This window comes from Artemia franciscana, chromosome 12 (genome assembly GCF_032884065.1).
Source record: "Artemia franciscana chromosome 12, ASM3288406v1, whole genome shotgun sequence".
Classification (NCBI taxonomy): Eukaryota; Metazoa; Arthropoda; class Branchiopoda; order Anostraca; family Artemiidae; genus Artemia; species Artemia franciscana.
Genome location: NC_088874.1, coordinates 40,572,987 through 40,588,283, shown reverse-complemented (window position 1 = coordinate 40,588,283; position 15,297 = coordinate 40,572,987). Strand labels below are relative to the sequence as shown.

Here is a 15,297-nt window from a genome sequence, read left to right as displayed (position 1 = left end):
AAAACAGAGGACCAAAGGTGTTTGATAACCCAGGCGCTTAAATATTAACCTAATATTTATTAACCTAAATATTAACCTAAATTTATTAACCTAAATTATTATTATTAACCTTAAATTATTAACCTAAGAGTGAAAATTGGGTTGACACATCCTTTATCTTTTCTAAAACCACACTGCTCTTTTCTTGTAACTTTGTCTACATCATCTCTCAGTCTAAAAAGAATTACGTTACTAAGTTATTTGCCACCTACGGACACAAGATTAACGCCTCGATAATTACAAACTCACTCTTATCACCTTTCTCATAAAGTGGTTTAATTAATGTTTTCTTGAAATCGCTTGGTATATCCCTTTTTCAAAAATCAAATTTCATAACCTTCAGTACCTTATTTCTAACCTCAGTGCCACTAGATTTAAGAAAATCATTTACCATGCTATCAGCAACCGGAATCTTATTATTGTTTAATCTTTTTATTAATATCACTAATTCTTCCTCGCAAAAGAAATCTTCGGTCACATCCAAGGTATCACAAACCTTTTTATTTTCCCCTATATCTTTTCCTGCAACTCTATCTCGGTTTAGCATATTCTCAAAATGTTCTGCCCATCTCTTTTTACTGCCCGTCTCTCTTTAACTCTTCCCTTATCACTAGTTGTAGCCTGGTCCTATCTTTAACTGGGACAAGTCTGGATTGAGTGCTCCCTCTCAATTTATTAACATGCCAGTAAAATATTTTAATATTTTGTCGTCTAGCTGCATCTTCCAGACTCTCGGTAATTTTATCCATGGCTTCCACTTCACACCTCCTTAGTCCACATTTTAATGCTTTCTCCACTTTCTGTACATCCCTTTTGTTTTCATATGATCTATCACTCAGATAATTTTTGTAAAAGCCCCTTCTCCTATCTATTAAACATAAAACTTTTTCACTAACATTCCTAGCTGTGCTCCTAACTTTCTTCCCTAAGACACCATCAGAAACTTCATAAATTGATTTCCCAAATTATTCTATTCATCTTTTAAAATGTCAAATTTTTAAATCTCCAGTTTAGTACTCAATACTTCCTAAAAAGTTTAGCTAAAATTTTCATCCTGGGGTCTACCAACATCATAAATTCCCGGAAGGTAGTTATCCTTCCGAAATTTCAGCTTTAAATTAATCCTAGACAGTACTAGATGGTGATCTTTACTTTTAACATCAATAACAGTGCTCCAATGTACCCTAGTATGTTGTATTGATCCTGCCAGTCTTCGGTTTACAATAGCGTAATAAATAAGGTTTGCTGTAATCATCACATGAATACCATGATAACTTATGGGCCATTTTATGACCAAATATGTATTGATTATATTTAGATTGTTATATCTGCAAACAGAGGCACCATTTGGGTGGGGCAGGGGTGGGCAAATGCCCACCCCAGATTTTCCAGGGGGCCCAAGCTTCCACCAAAAAGGGCCCTTTGCCGGCCATAATAATAACACTATTTGCTATTAACCATTGTAAACTTTGAAAGCAAGTTAGATACATAATCTAATTTTAAAGTTCTGTCAAATGCCCGTTTCCTAGATGATTATATTAATTTTATAAATTCTGAATATTTGCAGTAATTCCTCTAAGTTGATAGACTAAAATGGGTCAGTTCCTGGCCTATCATTTATTGATGGAATCGTTCCTTGTTATCTTCCAACTGCACTACATAGAAGCAATTACGCGAGCGACGAAATCGCTGTCTCAGCAACTCCATGCCGTCACCGCTGACTTGGTTATTTCTCGATCGCGCACCCTGACTCAGGCCACAAGAAGCAAACTCACCGACCTGCGTTCAGATGCCTCATTTGTATCGCTTTTCAAGAAGGCTAAAGAGTTTGCAACAGAACTCAAAATTGAAGTACCTGCTGTGAATGGACCCGCAACTAGACCCTCCTCTGTTGGTCAGAAAGGATGACCTTGAAGAACTCAAAAGATCACGAAGCATCGGAAACAATTTGTGACAACTTTGACGCTAGGAAAGAATTTCATCAAATCTGGAAATTGGACTACTATTTTGGCGGCTGAAATGAAGCAAGAATACTTCAAAACTGTTGACCGTCTACTAGCCGAATTTGACAGAAGATTCACAGATAACTTGCCAGTGCTGAGTACGCTCGAAGCCTTGGATCCAAGCTCAACCAAGTTTATGGACACAGAGCAGCTCAAGCTTTTCTCTTCTCTTTACGGCGAGCTGGATATCGACAGCATTCTTCTCAAATCTCAAGCTGGTATTGCCAAGCGTTTCTTGCCCAATGAGGTGAAAAAGCTGGAAAACTTCCTAGACATTGTCGATCATCTTCAGGCATTACCAGTGGCTTACTCAGAAGTAATTAAAGTACTTCGTATCGCTGCCACACTTCCTGAGACAACAGCGAGCAATGAATGTTTGTTTTCTAGCCTAGAAATATTGAAAAACTATCTGCGGTCTGCAACAGGAGATGATTGTCTCAGTCATCTCCTTTTGATATTTGCAGAGAAGGATTTAGTAAAAAATTTGGACTACAACCAGCTTGTTGACGATTTTGCAAAGATGAAAACTCGGCGGTTCCCTTTGTTACCTTGAATGTTGTTATATTTTTTCTCATGTTATGTTTTTCCTGTTTGTAAATATATTTGATCTGGAAGATTTCTGCTGAAGGGACACTGAGATTTTAGTTACAGCTTTCAGCATAACAATGAAGGTTACTTTCACCGACGTATTGTTTACTTAAATAAGAAAGTTTCTCGCTGAGGAATGCCAGCCTCTAGTCTGGTTGAATTTTCTACTTTCAGTTTAATCACTTAACCTTGTTGATTGTATTCTTCGTTTTTATAATTAATCTTACAGGTCAGTGTGGCTGAGTTCCACATTCGGTTATAGTACATTTCCAAGCAACACACGGGCGCTGAAAATGCATTTTTGCTTAGAATATTCGATCAATGTGCTGCCAAAACCCGGATTTTTCTTATGCGACACAAAGTGAATCGGGGGGGGGGCAGATGGAGTTCATGCCCACCCCAAGATTTGGCCCAAATGGCGCCTCTGTCTGCAAAGTTGCAGCATTCTGCGGCCATTACTGTTTTCTTCTCCTACGCCCAATTTACCTAGGCTAGAATACCATCTATGCCTATTTCTACCGACCTGGGCGTTAAAATATCCTAGTAAAAATCACTATATTTTTACCTGGGATCCTGTCTATTTGCTCCTGTAACTATAAATAAAATTAGTCTGAGTCGCTAGTATCTCCGTCAGTCGATTCGACAGGGGCATATACTACTGTGATACCCTGAACTTCTTAGCCATAAAATGAGCAATTATAATTCTATTACTAATACCTTCCCAGCCTAAACATGACTTAGCAGCTTCCTTATTCATCATATGCCTTATTCCCTGTCTATGTACCCCTTCCTTCCTGCTTACATAAATATATCCTATATCAACTCATTCATTGCTTCCTATCCATGGGATATGAGTATCTGAGCCTCCTAATAATCCCAGTTCGAGTTGTCTGAATTTGTCAGTCAAAATGTCGATACGATAGTCATTTTTTAACTTCGTAACATTGGAAGTTCCAATTTTCGTGTTCTTTAAATCATTGAAGTTATTTTGAGCCCAAGAAAAGCAATGGTCCCAGATACCAGTGCAGGAAGCGCTTAAGCCGGCTTAGAACTGGACAGCAAAAAGTCCCTGGGACATCCAGTATGAATGGAGGCTTTGTGCAATCTTGGGCCCATCTTGGTCACAACATGGTTTCCAGATCTTGGCGATGCTCTTCTATCAACTAGAGTCGAAATCCTGCACAGATGGTCTCACGCCTATTACCTCCGAGTCATAATATGTTCATGCATACAAATATTATAATAATTTATACAAATATACAAATATTCATGCAAATTAATATACAAATATACAATATCATGCATACTACAGGGAGGTAACTCATACTGGATAAGTTTGCTAGAAATAGGTTTTCAGCCTAAAAACGCCCGCCAAAACAGACCAAGCCCAGAAGAATTATCCATTAATCAGAACCCCTGCAAATGCTGGGTTGTCTACTAGGCTGTAATTTCCTCGAGAGGTGCCACTCCTCAAGAAGGAATAGAATTGATTGCAAGGTCACCAGTCTTGCAGGTACCCCGAAAGGGTAGATGCAGTCCCTTGCAGAGGCCATTGTCCATAGATCTGGACTTTACGCCCTGCCGCAATTGTCCTCCTATAGAATTGTCCTCCCATGATGGTGTTCTACGTCACCATGCAATTAAACTCATTAGTAAGAGAAGGTTTGTAACCCACAGGATGTATATATAAATACATGCACATACACACACATACATGCATACACGGGTTTCAATAGACAAGTCTCTAAAGTCTAGTAATAGAAAAGATAGGTGGAAAGCTGGTTTTGTATTAAGTCGGGAGTTAAGCTGGGTTGTGTTCTATCCCCCTTTATATAAATCATTTTGATGGGCTTTGTCTTAAGAAGCGCAGGAAAGGCAATTGGAGACCATGAATCAAATGGGGAGGAAAAACTCACCTGGAATAAGATTATGCTGATGATTTAAGCATTCTAGATGAAAGTGTGAGCAAAATTAATGAACTTTTGGAGGTTTTGTGAGCTCAGGTTGCTGGAATAAGTTTGGAAATTATTATTAAGAAGACTAAGTCACCAAGGCTAGGGATAAGTGATGATGAAAAGGTGACGTTGGGTAACTAAAAGATTGATCAGGTGGTCAGCTTCCCTTACCTTGGTGGTATTATTAGTAAAGACGGTGGGAGGAGTGAAGACGTTAAAAGTAGAATAACCAAGGCTCGGTGTGTTTTTTCACATTTAAAAAAAGTTTGGAAGAATTGAAAGATAAGTCTGCAAACCAAGATTAGAATATTGGAAGCTACAGTGACGACAGTGGTCAAATATGGCTCTGAAGCATGGCTGATCCGAAAAATGGATGACGATTTACTAGATGTTTTCCAGAGAAATTTTCTATGGATTTTTCTGGGTACCCGGCTGACTGACCGAATTTCAAAGACAAGGCTGTATCAAAAGCGTTGCTTAATCCCGCTTTCTAGGACTATAATGAGAGAAAGGTTGAGATGGCTAGGGCACGTTCTGCGGATGAAGGGTGACAGATTGTCAAAGGCCAACCGTCTTGGGCTAAATGGAAAGCAGGTCGTCAATAGTTGGGATGGTAGGATATAATAAAGAATTTTTTTTAGGAAATTAGAACTTCCTAGGAGAGGGTAAAAAGGGAAGCTTTGAATAGAGTGGGATGGAGGAGGAGTAGATAAAAGACTATACCACATTAGATTGTATAAAAATTTGGGTATGTGTTCGGTCTAAATGCGTTTAAATGTTGTCTAAATGTGTCTTAGAAGATGAAGTCAAGAATAGCTTTCTTCAATAGTTAGTATGCGCATGAAGTGCGTCAAATTGGCCTCCAAATAGGTTTTAAACAAAAACAAAAACTGTTTATGCAAAAGTTATTATGAGGAAGTCAGTCGAAATCGATTCTAAGTATGGTTAAAAGTTAAAATAGAGAATGTCCTCATACAATTTCTAGTATAAAGTCAATTAAAATGGTTTTTGAATCTATTTAGAAGCCAGAAAGTATTTATGAAATTTTTAACATGATGTTGGATGAATTGGCTTCTAGAAATAATATAGTAAGCAACGTCTTCCCAACAATCTATTTCCAATCTATTTCAATATCCCAATGTATGCAAAGCCTGCCTCTTTACACCCTCCAAGGAGGTTCCCCTTTCCTTTCCACCCCAACTGCCGACAACCTGCTTTTATTTTGGCCCTAGATGGTTGGCCGCAAAAGAACATACTTCGGCAGTCTGTCATCCTTTATCCGCAGAACGTACCCTAGCCATCTCAATCTTTCTCTCATTATAGCCCTAAAAAGCGGGATTGAACCACACTTTTCATTCAGCCTAGTGTTTGAAATACGGTCAGTCAGCCAGGTACTCAGAAAAATCCCTAGGCAATTTCTCTGGAAAACATCTAGTAAATCTTAATCTGTTTTTCGGAGCGTCCATGCTTTAGAGCCATATTTGACTATGCTCACTGTCACTATGGCCTCCAAATTTCTAGTCTTGGTTTGCAAACTTATCTTCCTATCCTTACAAACCTTTTCTAAATGTAAACAAAACACCCTGAGCCTTGGCTATTCTATTTTTAATATCTTAAGTGCTCCTATAGTCTTTACTAATAATTAATTTTAAAAAAAAATCCAAAATACAAGCTTTTCAAAGAAAAGTAAAGAGCTCGATTAAGCCAAGAATGAGCAAAAATAAAGTCAAATAGTCTTCCAAGCGTAAAACTATTATAATTCACTATCAATAAATAAATGAAACTCAAAACGGACACAAATTAAAATAAATAGCCGAGTCAAACTCGAAACAAGCAAAAATTAGCATACGTAGGGCTGATAACCCTTATGTTTTCTCAAGACTAGAACACAATTCGCGCTTTATTGGAAAAAACAAACAAACAAATGACCGTGAATTCTCTTTTTAATTGTCATATGCTGTCATTTCGTCCCTAAGGTTTTCATAACTTTTCATTTATGACAGTAAGAAGTGTGAAAATGTTTTAAACGTATTTTGTTTTCAGTAAAGCGCAAATTGTGTTAATGGAGCATAATGGAGCTCTTTACTTTTCTTTGAAAAACTTGTCTTGTGGAAAAAGTTTTTCAAATTAATTTTTGTTCGTTTTTTATTGACATAGTCTTATTCATGGAAAAAATAATATTGCATATCTTTTCAGTTTTCTTCAATTAAAATCCATAGTATAGGTGCTATGTTGGAGGAAACTTGTATGTTGGAGGAAACTTCAACAATTTAATCCTGACACAAACATTATTTTCTAATTTAATTTTATAGCTTCTGAAAATGACCTGAAAAATAAAACTTAATATCATTCCCAAAAGATCCTATCTATGCTCTTTGACAACCTGGATACACTTACACTCTTTTCATTTACTTAAATCGTAAGAGCAGAAGTAGTAATAGTAGTATCCCCAAAAGTTTCAACTTAATACCCCCAGTCGTTCTCGACATATTGTTGAGGTGCCTTATTGGCAACCATAAACACAATGCCTTTAGATCTATTTTAAAGCAACATTTAGTTTTAAAGCATAATGGGCCAATTGCATAATTGCGGGGGATTGACTTGCCTAATATCCCTAAGGACATAGTTGCAGGACCGTTCTACTATGCTGAACAAAATGACTATCTCAAAATTTTTACTGGATATGTTTGGAAAATGAATGAACTTGAGAGAAGGACTGTTTGCCCTCCAATCTCTTGTTGCTCTTAAAAAGGGCATCAGACAATCGTGCTGTAATTGGAGTTCAAGGGGGCGGACTTCTCCCTTCATATATCTAGTAAAAAACACTTCAAACAAGTAAAGGCAAAGTGAAAGCATTTTAAAAGTATCTTGTTTTCAGTAAAGTGCAAATTATGTTCTAGTCTTTAAAGGGCAATGGGGTTGTCAGCCCTACTCATGCTAATTTTTGCTCGTTTTGAGTTTGACTCGGTTATTTATTGCATGATTTAATTAAACAAAATACGTTTAAAATATTTTGATTTTTTAAACTTAGTAAATAAAAATTATTATTTAAGCAATATATATCAGTATATTGACACCCATTGACTGATTGACTGCTATCATGGCTGCTCCCCTAGGGGTAACCTAGTGAAAAATAAAATCCAGTCCATAGTAACCGACAATTAAAAAGGTGTTTTCAAAGAAAATGTCAAAAGAGAAAGAATCGTCATTTGAAGCTGATTCGAGAACGGTAATTATTATTTTAATTAATTCCAATGATAAAGTTTTCATTTCAGAAACAATTTTGCGGGAATTTAAAAGAAAATCCCGCAACCCCGCGTAAAATGGTGTCTTATCGAAATGCAAATTACTCCGTTAGAATTACTATAGCTTAAAACCAATTTAGGAGAACTATATTCCCCCATCTTGAGCAACAAGAAAACCCGTTTTCACATGGAATGCAGCAATGTGTATCCTTGTTTCGGTACTTACGTATTATCCCAACCCACTCAAGAAGTGAAGTTAAGTTAATCCTAATGAAATATACCAAAACATTATGATTTAATATTTTAAAAACAAAATTATGGAAACTACAGAAGAAAATTAGTGAAAGCAGGCCGCCCAGAACGCATCATGTTAGATTCTTAAATTAACCTAATCATGTCCATATATTAAATATTTATTAAAAATATACCTACATTGTAGTTTTTCTCAATGAGACTAAGCTAATTATAACCTTCTGCAAATGGACAAATCGGTTTTTCTCTGATCATACAGATCCGAGTGGGGTCGGGATAATACGTAAGTAGCCTTTTTTCTTCTTTTTTCACAACAAGAGCTGGTAGCTTTGTAGATAGAGTTAAGACATCTGGTAAACCTTTAAACTAGATATTGAGCCGTTGTGAGACTTCTAGAGAAACGGTCACCAGTGTGGCTAAGACCGGTTGGAAATTGCCGAAGCAGTGTCTTTTTCTATTGGTTCAAGACAGGACCGTTTTTTTTGCCGTAAAAAGAATCATGAATCATTGCAACATCGATGGATAAGTACTAATAGAAACAAATTCTAGCTCTTTGCCGATGGTGTATACTACTTCTGCATCAACTGTCTGGGGATAATGTCACGGTTTTTGTCAGAAATCGTTTTGCGTCGAAGTTTTGCCGATAGAAGAAGTTGCGTTGAATCAAGATTTAAATTAGACTACGAGAAGGAACAAGAGGTACGTATGGCAATCTTTTCAGCATTTACGAATAGACAGAATCTCATCTAACTTACACAAGAAAGTTACTTAACTTACACTAACTAACTTAAACAAGTAATGCTTGATATTTAGGGAGAGGAGAATTGGGGTCCCTAAATCAATTTCATCAGGACATAGGACACACACACATGCACAAATACACAGAATTACAAACACATACACAAACGTACACACAGATACCCGCATAAACACATGTACACACGCATACACACACACCGTTTTTTAAATAAATTAGAAATTGTTTAAAAATCTGTTTTATAATGGAACAAGGAGCTTGTGCAATAACCCAGGTGTATCTAAGGGTATTTTTATTGAAACTTTCGGATAAAGCTGTGGGTGATGTTGAACTAAATCTAAGGACTCTGTGCATCCAGGTTCTTATAAGGGCACACTTGCAAAATCTCAGGAACAGCTGAGAGCATTAATATTAAATTCTTGGGAAATGCCGCCAAGGGATAGGAGGGCATCAAAACCTCTTCTCTTGCCGATTTCTACTCCTCCTTTCCTGTAGCCTCTAAATTTTTGTTAAAAATAGTTAAAAGTTCCAATACAATGCCCCCGGCGGTGATATATGAATCGATGAGGAAAATGAGAAATTCTCCCATCTAGACCCCAGTAGACAAAAATATTTGTAGTACTTGCCATCTTCGGGAAAATTTCCGGGTGGCACTCTTACACCGGTAAATACACCGGTAGCAACCGGTATCATTTCATCTGAAACTATTTAAAAACCATTTAATAAAAGGATTTTTATTAAATTTGACCTACGACATTTGACCTACGAGAATTTGTAATTTTATTTTTGCATATCTTTACAGCACTATTAAAAGCATTGCGAGTGCTGTCACAGTAAAGTGCTACTAAATACCGGCATCCGTGGACTATACATCTCTTCAACTTTAGACGAATAAAAATAACAAGTTTTCAAGGTTTTTAAGAAGTATTCTTCTGTGGGTGGCTTCATCTTCAAATATTCACCAAATTCCGATATGACATTATAATATCAAATAAACTATAATAGGTGCAAAATATATGATTCAAATTTAATTCAAATAATCCGAACTTACCTCATCGAATAATACTGCAATATATACATAAATACATAGGTTACATACCATGCCTAGTATATAATGCCAAAGCAGACGTGAATAAAACCAAAGCAGGAGTACTAATTCACAGAAATGTAGAAGGGGGCAAATATTTTTTGAATCTAGAGGGGAGAGGGAATGTTTTTGCTATTTCAAACTATTTTCCATGCAAATAGTAAGAGAAAGATATTTTTCAAAGGAAATACCCCCAAAAAAGTTTCCTTTCAAAATCTTATGGAAGTGAGCAAAATTTACTTTTGTTAATTGACTCCCTCCCTCCCAATTAATAGCCCTGGCCTCCAGTAGCTCTCGAAAAACAATCGAAAGATGTTTCTACGAAACCATTTAGCAGAATCTTTAACATGGTTATTGACAGCCAATTTTAAACTCTGGGCATCCAGAATGTGTTCAGTGACACTTTAAGTAGCCGACTGGCACAGATACCGTGAAGGAAATTTTTTAATTAATATTCTAAATCTTCATATTCTCACTTCGATTCAAAAGAAATGTAAAATTTCCTTATATTTGTAATTGTTTTTTTTTTCAGCACTTCGTTCGTAGAATTGATTTTTTTTTCTTTTGTTTAGCAATATTCCTTTCGTGTAAATCTATATGCAAGGAAATTGAGTTTTACCATACGTGCCATACGTACACTAAAACTCAAGGCTACACAAACCTTGGGTTTTAGTGTGCACTTGGTTGTTCAGTAGGCTATAGTATAAACAAGTTTCTTTTAAGTTGTATAAATAACTAGTTTTGTGCCAATTGAAGTTTATTTGTTGGGACCTTTATTGTACTGTTTTTTTTTGAGAAAGAGAAAATTTTTATAATAATATTGAAAACAAATGCAATATCAATTTAAAAACCAACCCAAGAAATGTAAATTTGTATATGGAGTGGTAAATCAAATTTACTGCCATAATAAAAACAAAACAACCAAACAGGCACCGCAAGCCATATGAATTCAACATGACATTGATGCAACATGGTTAAAACCTGGGAGCTAACCCTCCCCCCCCTCTTTAAAGAAAATAATATCCAAAACTCAGAAAACATCTACAATCTAGACGCAAAGAATTTTTTGAGACTTATGGTTATAGTTTCGAGGTAGTACACGCATACTCTGGTTTCGATGCTTTAGAAATATTGAATCTGAATTTGAGTGTAAGGAACGTGCAGAGCTTTGAAACTGTCACCGTCTTTCAAACCCCAAATATTTAAAGAAAAAGAGTTTGAGGGTAAAGGCTTAGTTCAGATGTTGACATAACTTGGAAAAACATCAAATCAGATGCACCAGTAGCTTAAAAACGTTTTAAAGCGTTAAGAACCGTCGAAAAGAAAGAATTTTACCGATATTTAGGTGATGGGCAGTGTAAGTCTCCTGGATAGGGTTTTAAAAAACTAAAGAAATAAACCGGTAGATATAAATTTTTTAACAGTTTTTACAGTTTATTCGGTGCGATTTTTTTTTATGGGAAAATAGCAAAAAATATGTAAGAATATCCAATTCAAGGCTTATTAGCTATAGGGTAGAAATTTCTATTCTTAGTTTTCATTTGTAAATTTCAAATGTTTTTTTCTTTTTCTTACAGGAAAAGCTACTTTTGACAATAATTCCAAAACATATCGCAAAAGAAGTTTCAGAGGATCTACGAGAGGCAATAGCCGATGTTACTATTGGTGATGATTCAGATTTTGAAGATGAAACTAACGAAAGGGATGCTTTGAAGAAGAAAAATATGAAAACCTCACCCTTTTCAAGGTATGACGTATCTTAAACACTAAGATGTACGGAAAATATGGTTCAAATCTGCTTTCTAGGGCTATAATGAGGAAAAGTTTGAGATGGCTAGGTGTAAAAAATCGTCCTTGTGGAACAACCACCTAGGGCCAAACGAAAAGCGGGTCGTACTCCAAATGAGGTGGATGTCGTAAAGAAAGGCTTGAATGTAATAGGAACTTCTTAAGAAGGTATAAAAAGGGAAGCTTTGAAAGAATTTGGATGGAGGAGAAGTGTGCGGGAGAAGTGTGTGTTGGGATGGAGGAGAAGTGTTACTAGTTTGGTGTAGCCGCATGAGCTTAGTAAAGAGTGAAACACGTCCCATTTGCAATAAGAAAATCCTCCACCACAAATATCTCCAAGGGACCCGGTCGGAATTATCAAAGAATTACTAAGAAATCTCTGAAACGGAATCTATCTGCGAACTTCTGCCCCTCTTCCAGAGATTGGGATTCCTAATTGGAAACATGTATGTTGTTACCCTTCTATTTCAATTAGTTTTTTCTTTTCTGCTTTCACCATGTTTAAAATTTTAACGATAGTGGGTGTTTTAGATTTGATTCAAAATGGTTCAAAATTTAAATTCAGAATAAAGGAGCAAAGACAGTAAAGCTATTTTCTTCTGAGGCAAGTCTTGCTTGTGCATACGTGTCTCCAGACAAGGAAATTCTATAAGTTTTACCCTTTTAGATAAAACCTCCCAGTAGTCTCAGGTAACCAAAAGAAATCAGAAATAGCAACAATTTTAACATTCAAAATTTTTAAAGAATCTTTGAGACGAAATCTTTCTGTGAACTTCTGCCCCTCCTCCAGGGAGAGATGAGGATGACGTCGTAATTAGAAACTTGTCATTGATTACCCTTCTATTTCTATGAGAATCTTTTTTTTTGTTTTCACAATACTTAAAATTTTCACGACAGAGCTTTTTTGGATTAGATTCAAAATAAAAGACCTTTTTTTAGGTTTAAAAACCAATCTGATAAACTTCCTCTGTATAGCAATGAGTAATGATCTCATTTCTGAAGCTAATACGCAGATAAATAATAGGTAGGTAAGAGCTTTGCCTTATCTCCTCCTCTTTTTATCTCTAATTGCTTCTCTGGTTGGGGTAAGACTTGTTATTAACCACTGTCATTACCCTTTCTGGATCTATTATGCCCAGGGTTGCTGAAGACATTACTGCCCTATTGTTTTTGTCATAACAATTTCATGAACTATTTAATATCCTTGATTTGAAATTATTTATCTATTTCAAGGAGCTTTTTTCTCTAGGAAACAATATTGAAGCTTTCCTATCTGACAGAATTTTGTTGGTGAATCCTTCTATTTCTATTCATTCCTGTCCTACAATATTCGACAATTTTCGGAACAGCTTACAGAACACTCTTGCAGGTTAAGCCTGGAATTAACAGATTTTTTTTATATTATTTTTTAGGCAAGCAAGCCAGTCGGACAAACTAGCTCCGTACAGTAACGAGTATGAACTTGTTAGTATCTTATTTGCCGATATAGTGAATTTCACCCCACTTACAACCACTTTGAAAGTCAAAGATCTTGTAGCAATGCTGAATGATCTCTTTGCGAAGTTTGACGAAGCAGCAGAGGTTTGTGAATTTCTTATTAATCAGAATCAAAATCTTTTCAGGTCAAAATCTGTGTTAAATACTTTCACCTGTGTTGGTGTCTTATCTATTAAATTATATTACTTATCTATTACTTATTACTTATCATTACTTATATTACTTATATTACTTATGTATTAAAAAGACTGAAAGTCAAAGACAGTGTTTCAATGCCGAAAAATCTCCTTAAGAAGTTTTTAGAAGCAGCAGAGGTTTCTTAACAACAACCCAACCCAAATCAAAAGTTGTTGGGGCTCTGGTCGCAGTAGATTTTCATCTTGCTTGGCATCTATTATTAACTATTATGTATTAAAATGACTTCGAAAGTCAACGATTTTGTTGCAATACCCAATCTTTCAGTGGCTGTGATGAGATACCTTGGTTTCCAGCTTGATCAACATCTGAGTTGGAAAGCACATAGTGATCAGGTGGCTGCTAAGGTGTCTTGTGGGCTTGGTTTGGTTTGGCGTCTGAGAAATCAGTTCGGCCCTTTTAACTCTTTATCATTCTATTGTCATGTCTTATATTTCTTGTGGTTGTTTGATATGGGCTGGTGGATTTTATACAAATTTTAAACGTGCTCAGGTTTTACAAAATAGAGTTACTAGACTATTAGGAAATTATATCCATGGTGAAAATGATATAGTTAATTATTATAGGAAACTCATGATTGTTAATGTTAACCAACTTCATGATTATCAACTTACTATTGTTGTATTTCAGAGTATTTATGGTTTGTCCCTTGAAATTTTTCGTCAAATGTTTACAAGGAATTCTTCATACCATAGTTATGAGACATAAAATATGGATGGTTTGGTATATGAGTGTCGCAGCTCTCAGAGGGCAAGTTTTAGTCCCAGGTTTGCTGGACCAGTAGTATGGAATTCTTTACCAATGAGTATAAGATTATCTGAAAATGTTAGCCAGTTTAAGAGTAGACTGAAGAACCAACTTCTGGGAACAGATTAGGTAAATTATTTAAATGGGATGGCTTATTATCTTATTTTTAAGTAGGATTTTTTTCTCTTTCTCTCTCTTCTTCTTGTTTGTTTTTCTTTTGTTTTCTTTTCCCCCATTTTTGGTCTCATTTCATTTTTTTTGTTTTGTTAATGCTGTCGGCATTGTTCATTGAATGTTTATCAGCCACTATTAACATGTCTTTTACTTTCTAAAGTGGCTGATGTGGTTCTTTTGTATATTGATCATATGTATAATAAAAGAGTCTCTCTCTCTCTCTCATATAGAGGCGGGAACATTTGTGAGTAAGAAATACAATTAATGAGTATGCACACAGGTGATTTATAAAATTTGTGCTCACATTTGTTCTGTTTTTTGTTTTTTCCAGATTTTTCTGGCCTCATTGCTCTTTCTAATGCCTGCATTATTTTTTTATCTTTGAATTTAGTGCTGATATCTTAACACTTTTTCTTACGGTAAAATGTTTAAGTTTCCCTCTGTTTCTGGTATTCCCTGATGTAATTTATAACATTATGTGATGATAGTTCAAAATAAATTATATTCAATGCACTTGATCACCTTCTTTTCGTGCTGTTTGATAGTGTCGCAGCTAGCACTTAACTAATATTATCTAATAATTATTTAATTATCCAATAAACTAATAATATTAAACTAATAGCACTAAACTAAAATTACTAATGTTCATTATTATTAAGTTTCTTACCGACCAGCAGTTTCTTTCTCTGCGGTCGATTTTTCTATAAATGCCATTACCAATATTCAAACATACCTGTGGTTTAGTCGTTGTGATTACAGGAATTTTGACATTGTAAAGGGAAAAAAGAACTAAATCCCAGAGAACCCTCCTGCGACCAGTATGGTCACAATTTTCATGCTCTGTTATAAAAGTTCCCTCTCGGTACTAATTTACGGATAGTCCTACTCAGAAGGAAACACTGTAAAAGTCTGGAACAACTTAAAGACAAACATAAAATACTTACTTATATCATTCCCAAAAGGGTTTTAT

General features: G+C 35.6%; 1 protein-coding gene across 1 annotated transcript in view; it reads left to right on the top strand.

Annotated features, from left to right (window-relative positions):
• Positions 1-15,297, top strand: part of LOC136034127 (adenylate cyclase type 2-like) — a 143,785-nt gene that overhangs the window by 31,919 nt on the left and 96,569 nt on the right. Inside the window, exons 5-7 of the mRNA XM_065715287.1 lie at positions 8,632-8,781; positions 11,504-11,673; positions 13,127-13,295. Of these exons, the coding sequence (XP_065571359.1) occupies positions 8,632-8,781; positions 11,504-11,673; positions 13,127-13,295 (489 nt within the window). The remainder of the gene's footprint in view (positions 1-8,631; positions 8,782-11,503; positions 11,674-13,126; positions 13,296-15,297) is intronic.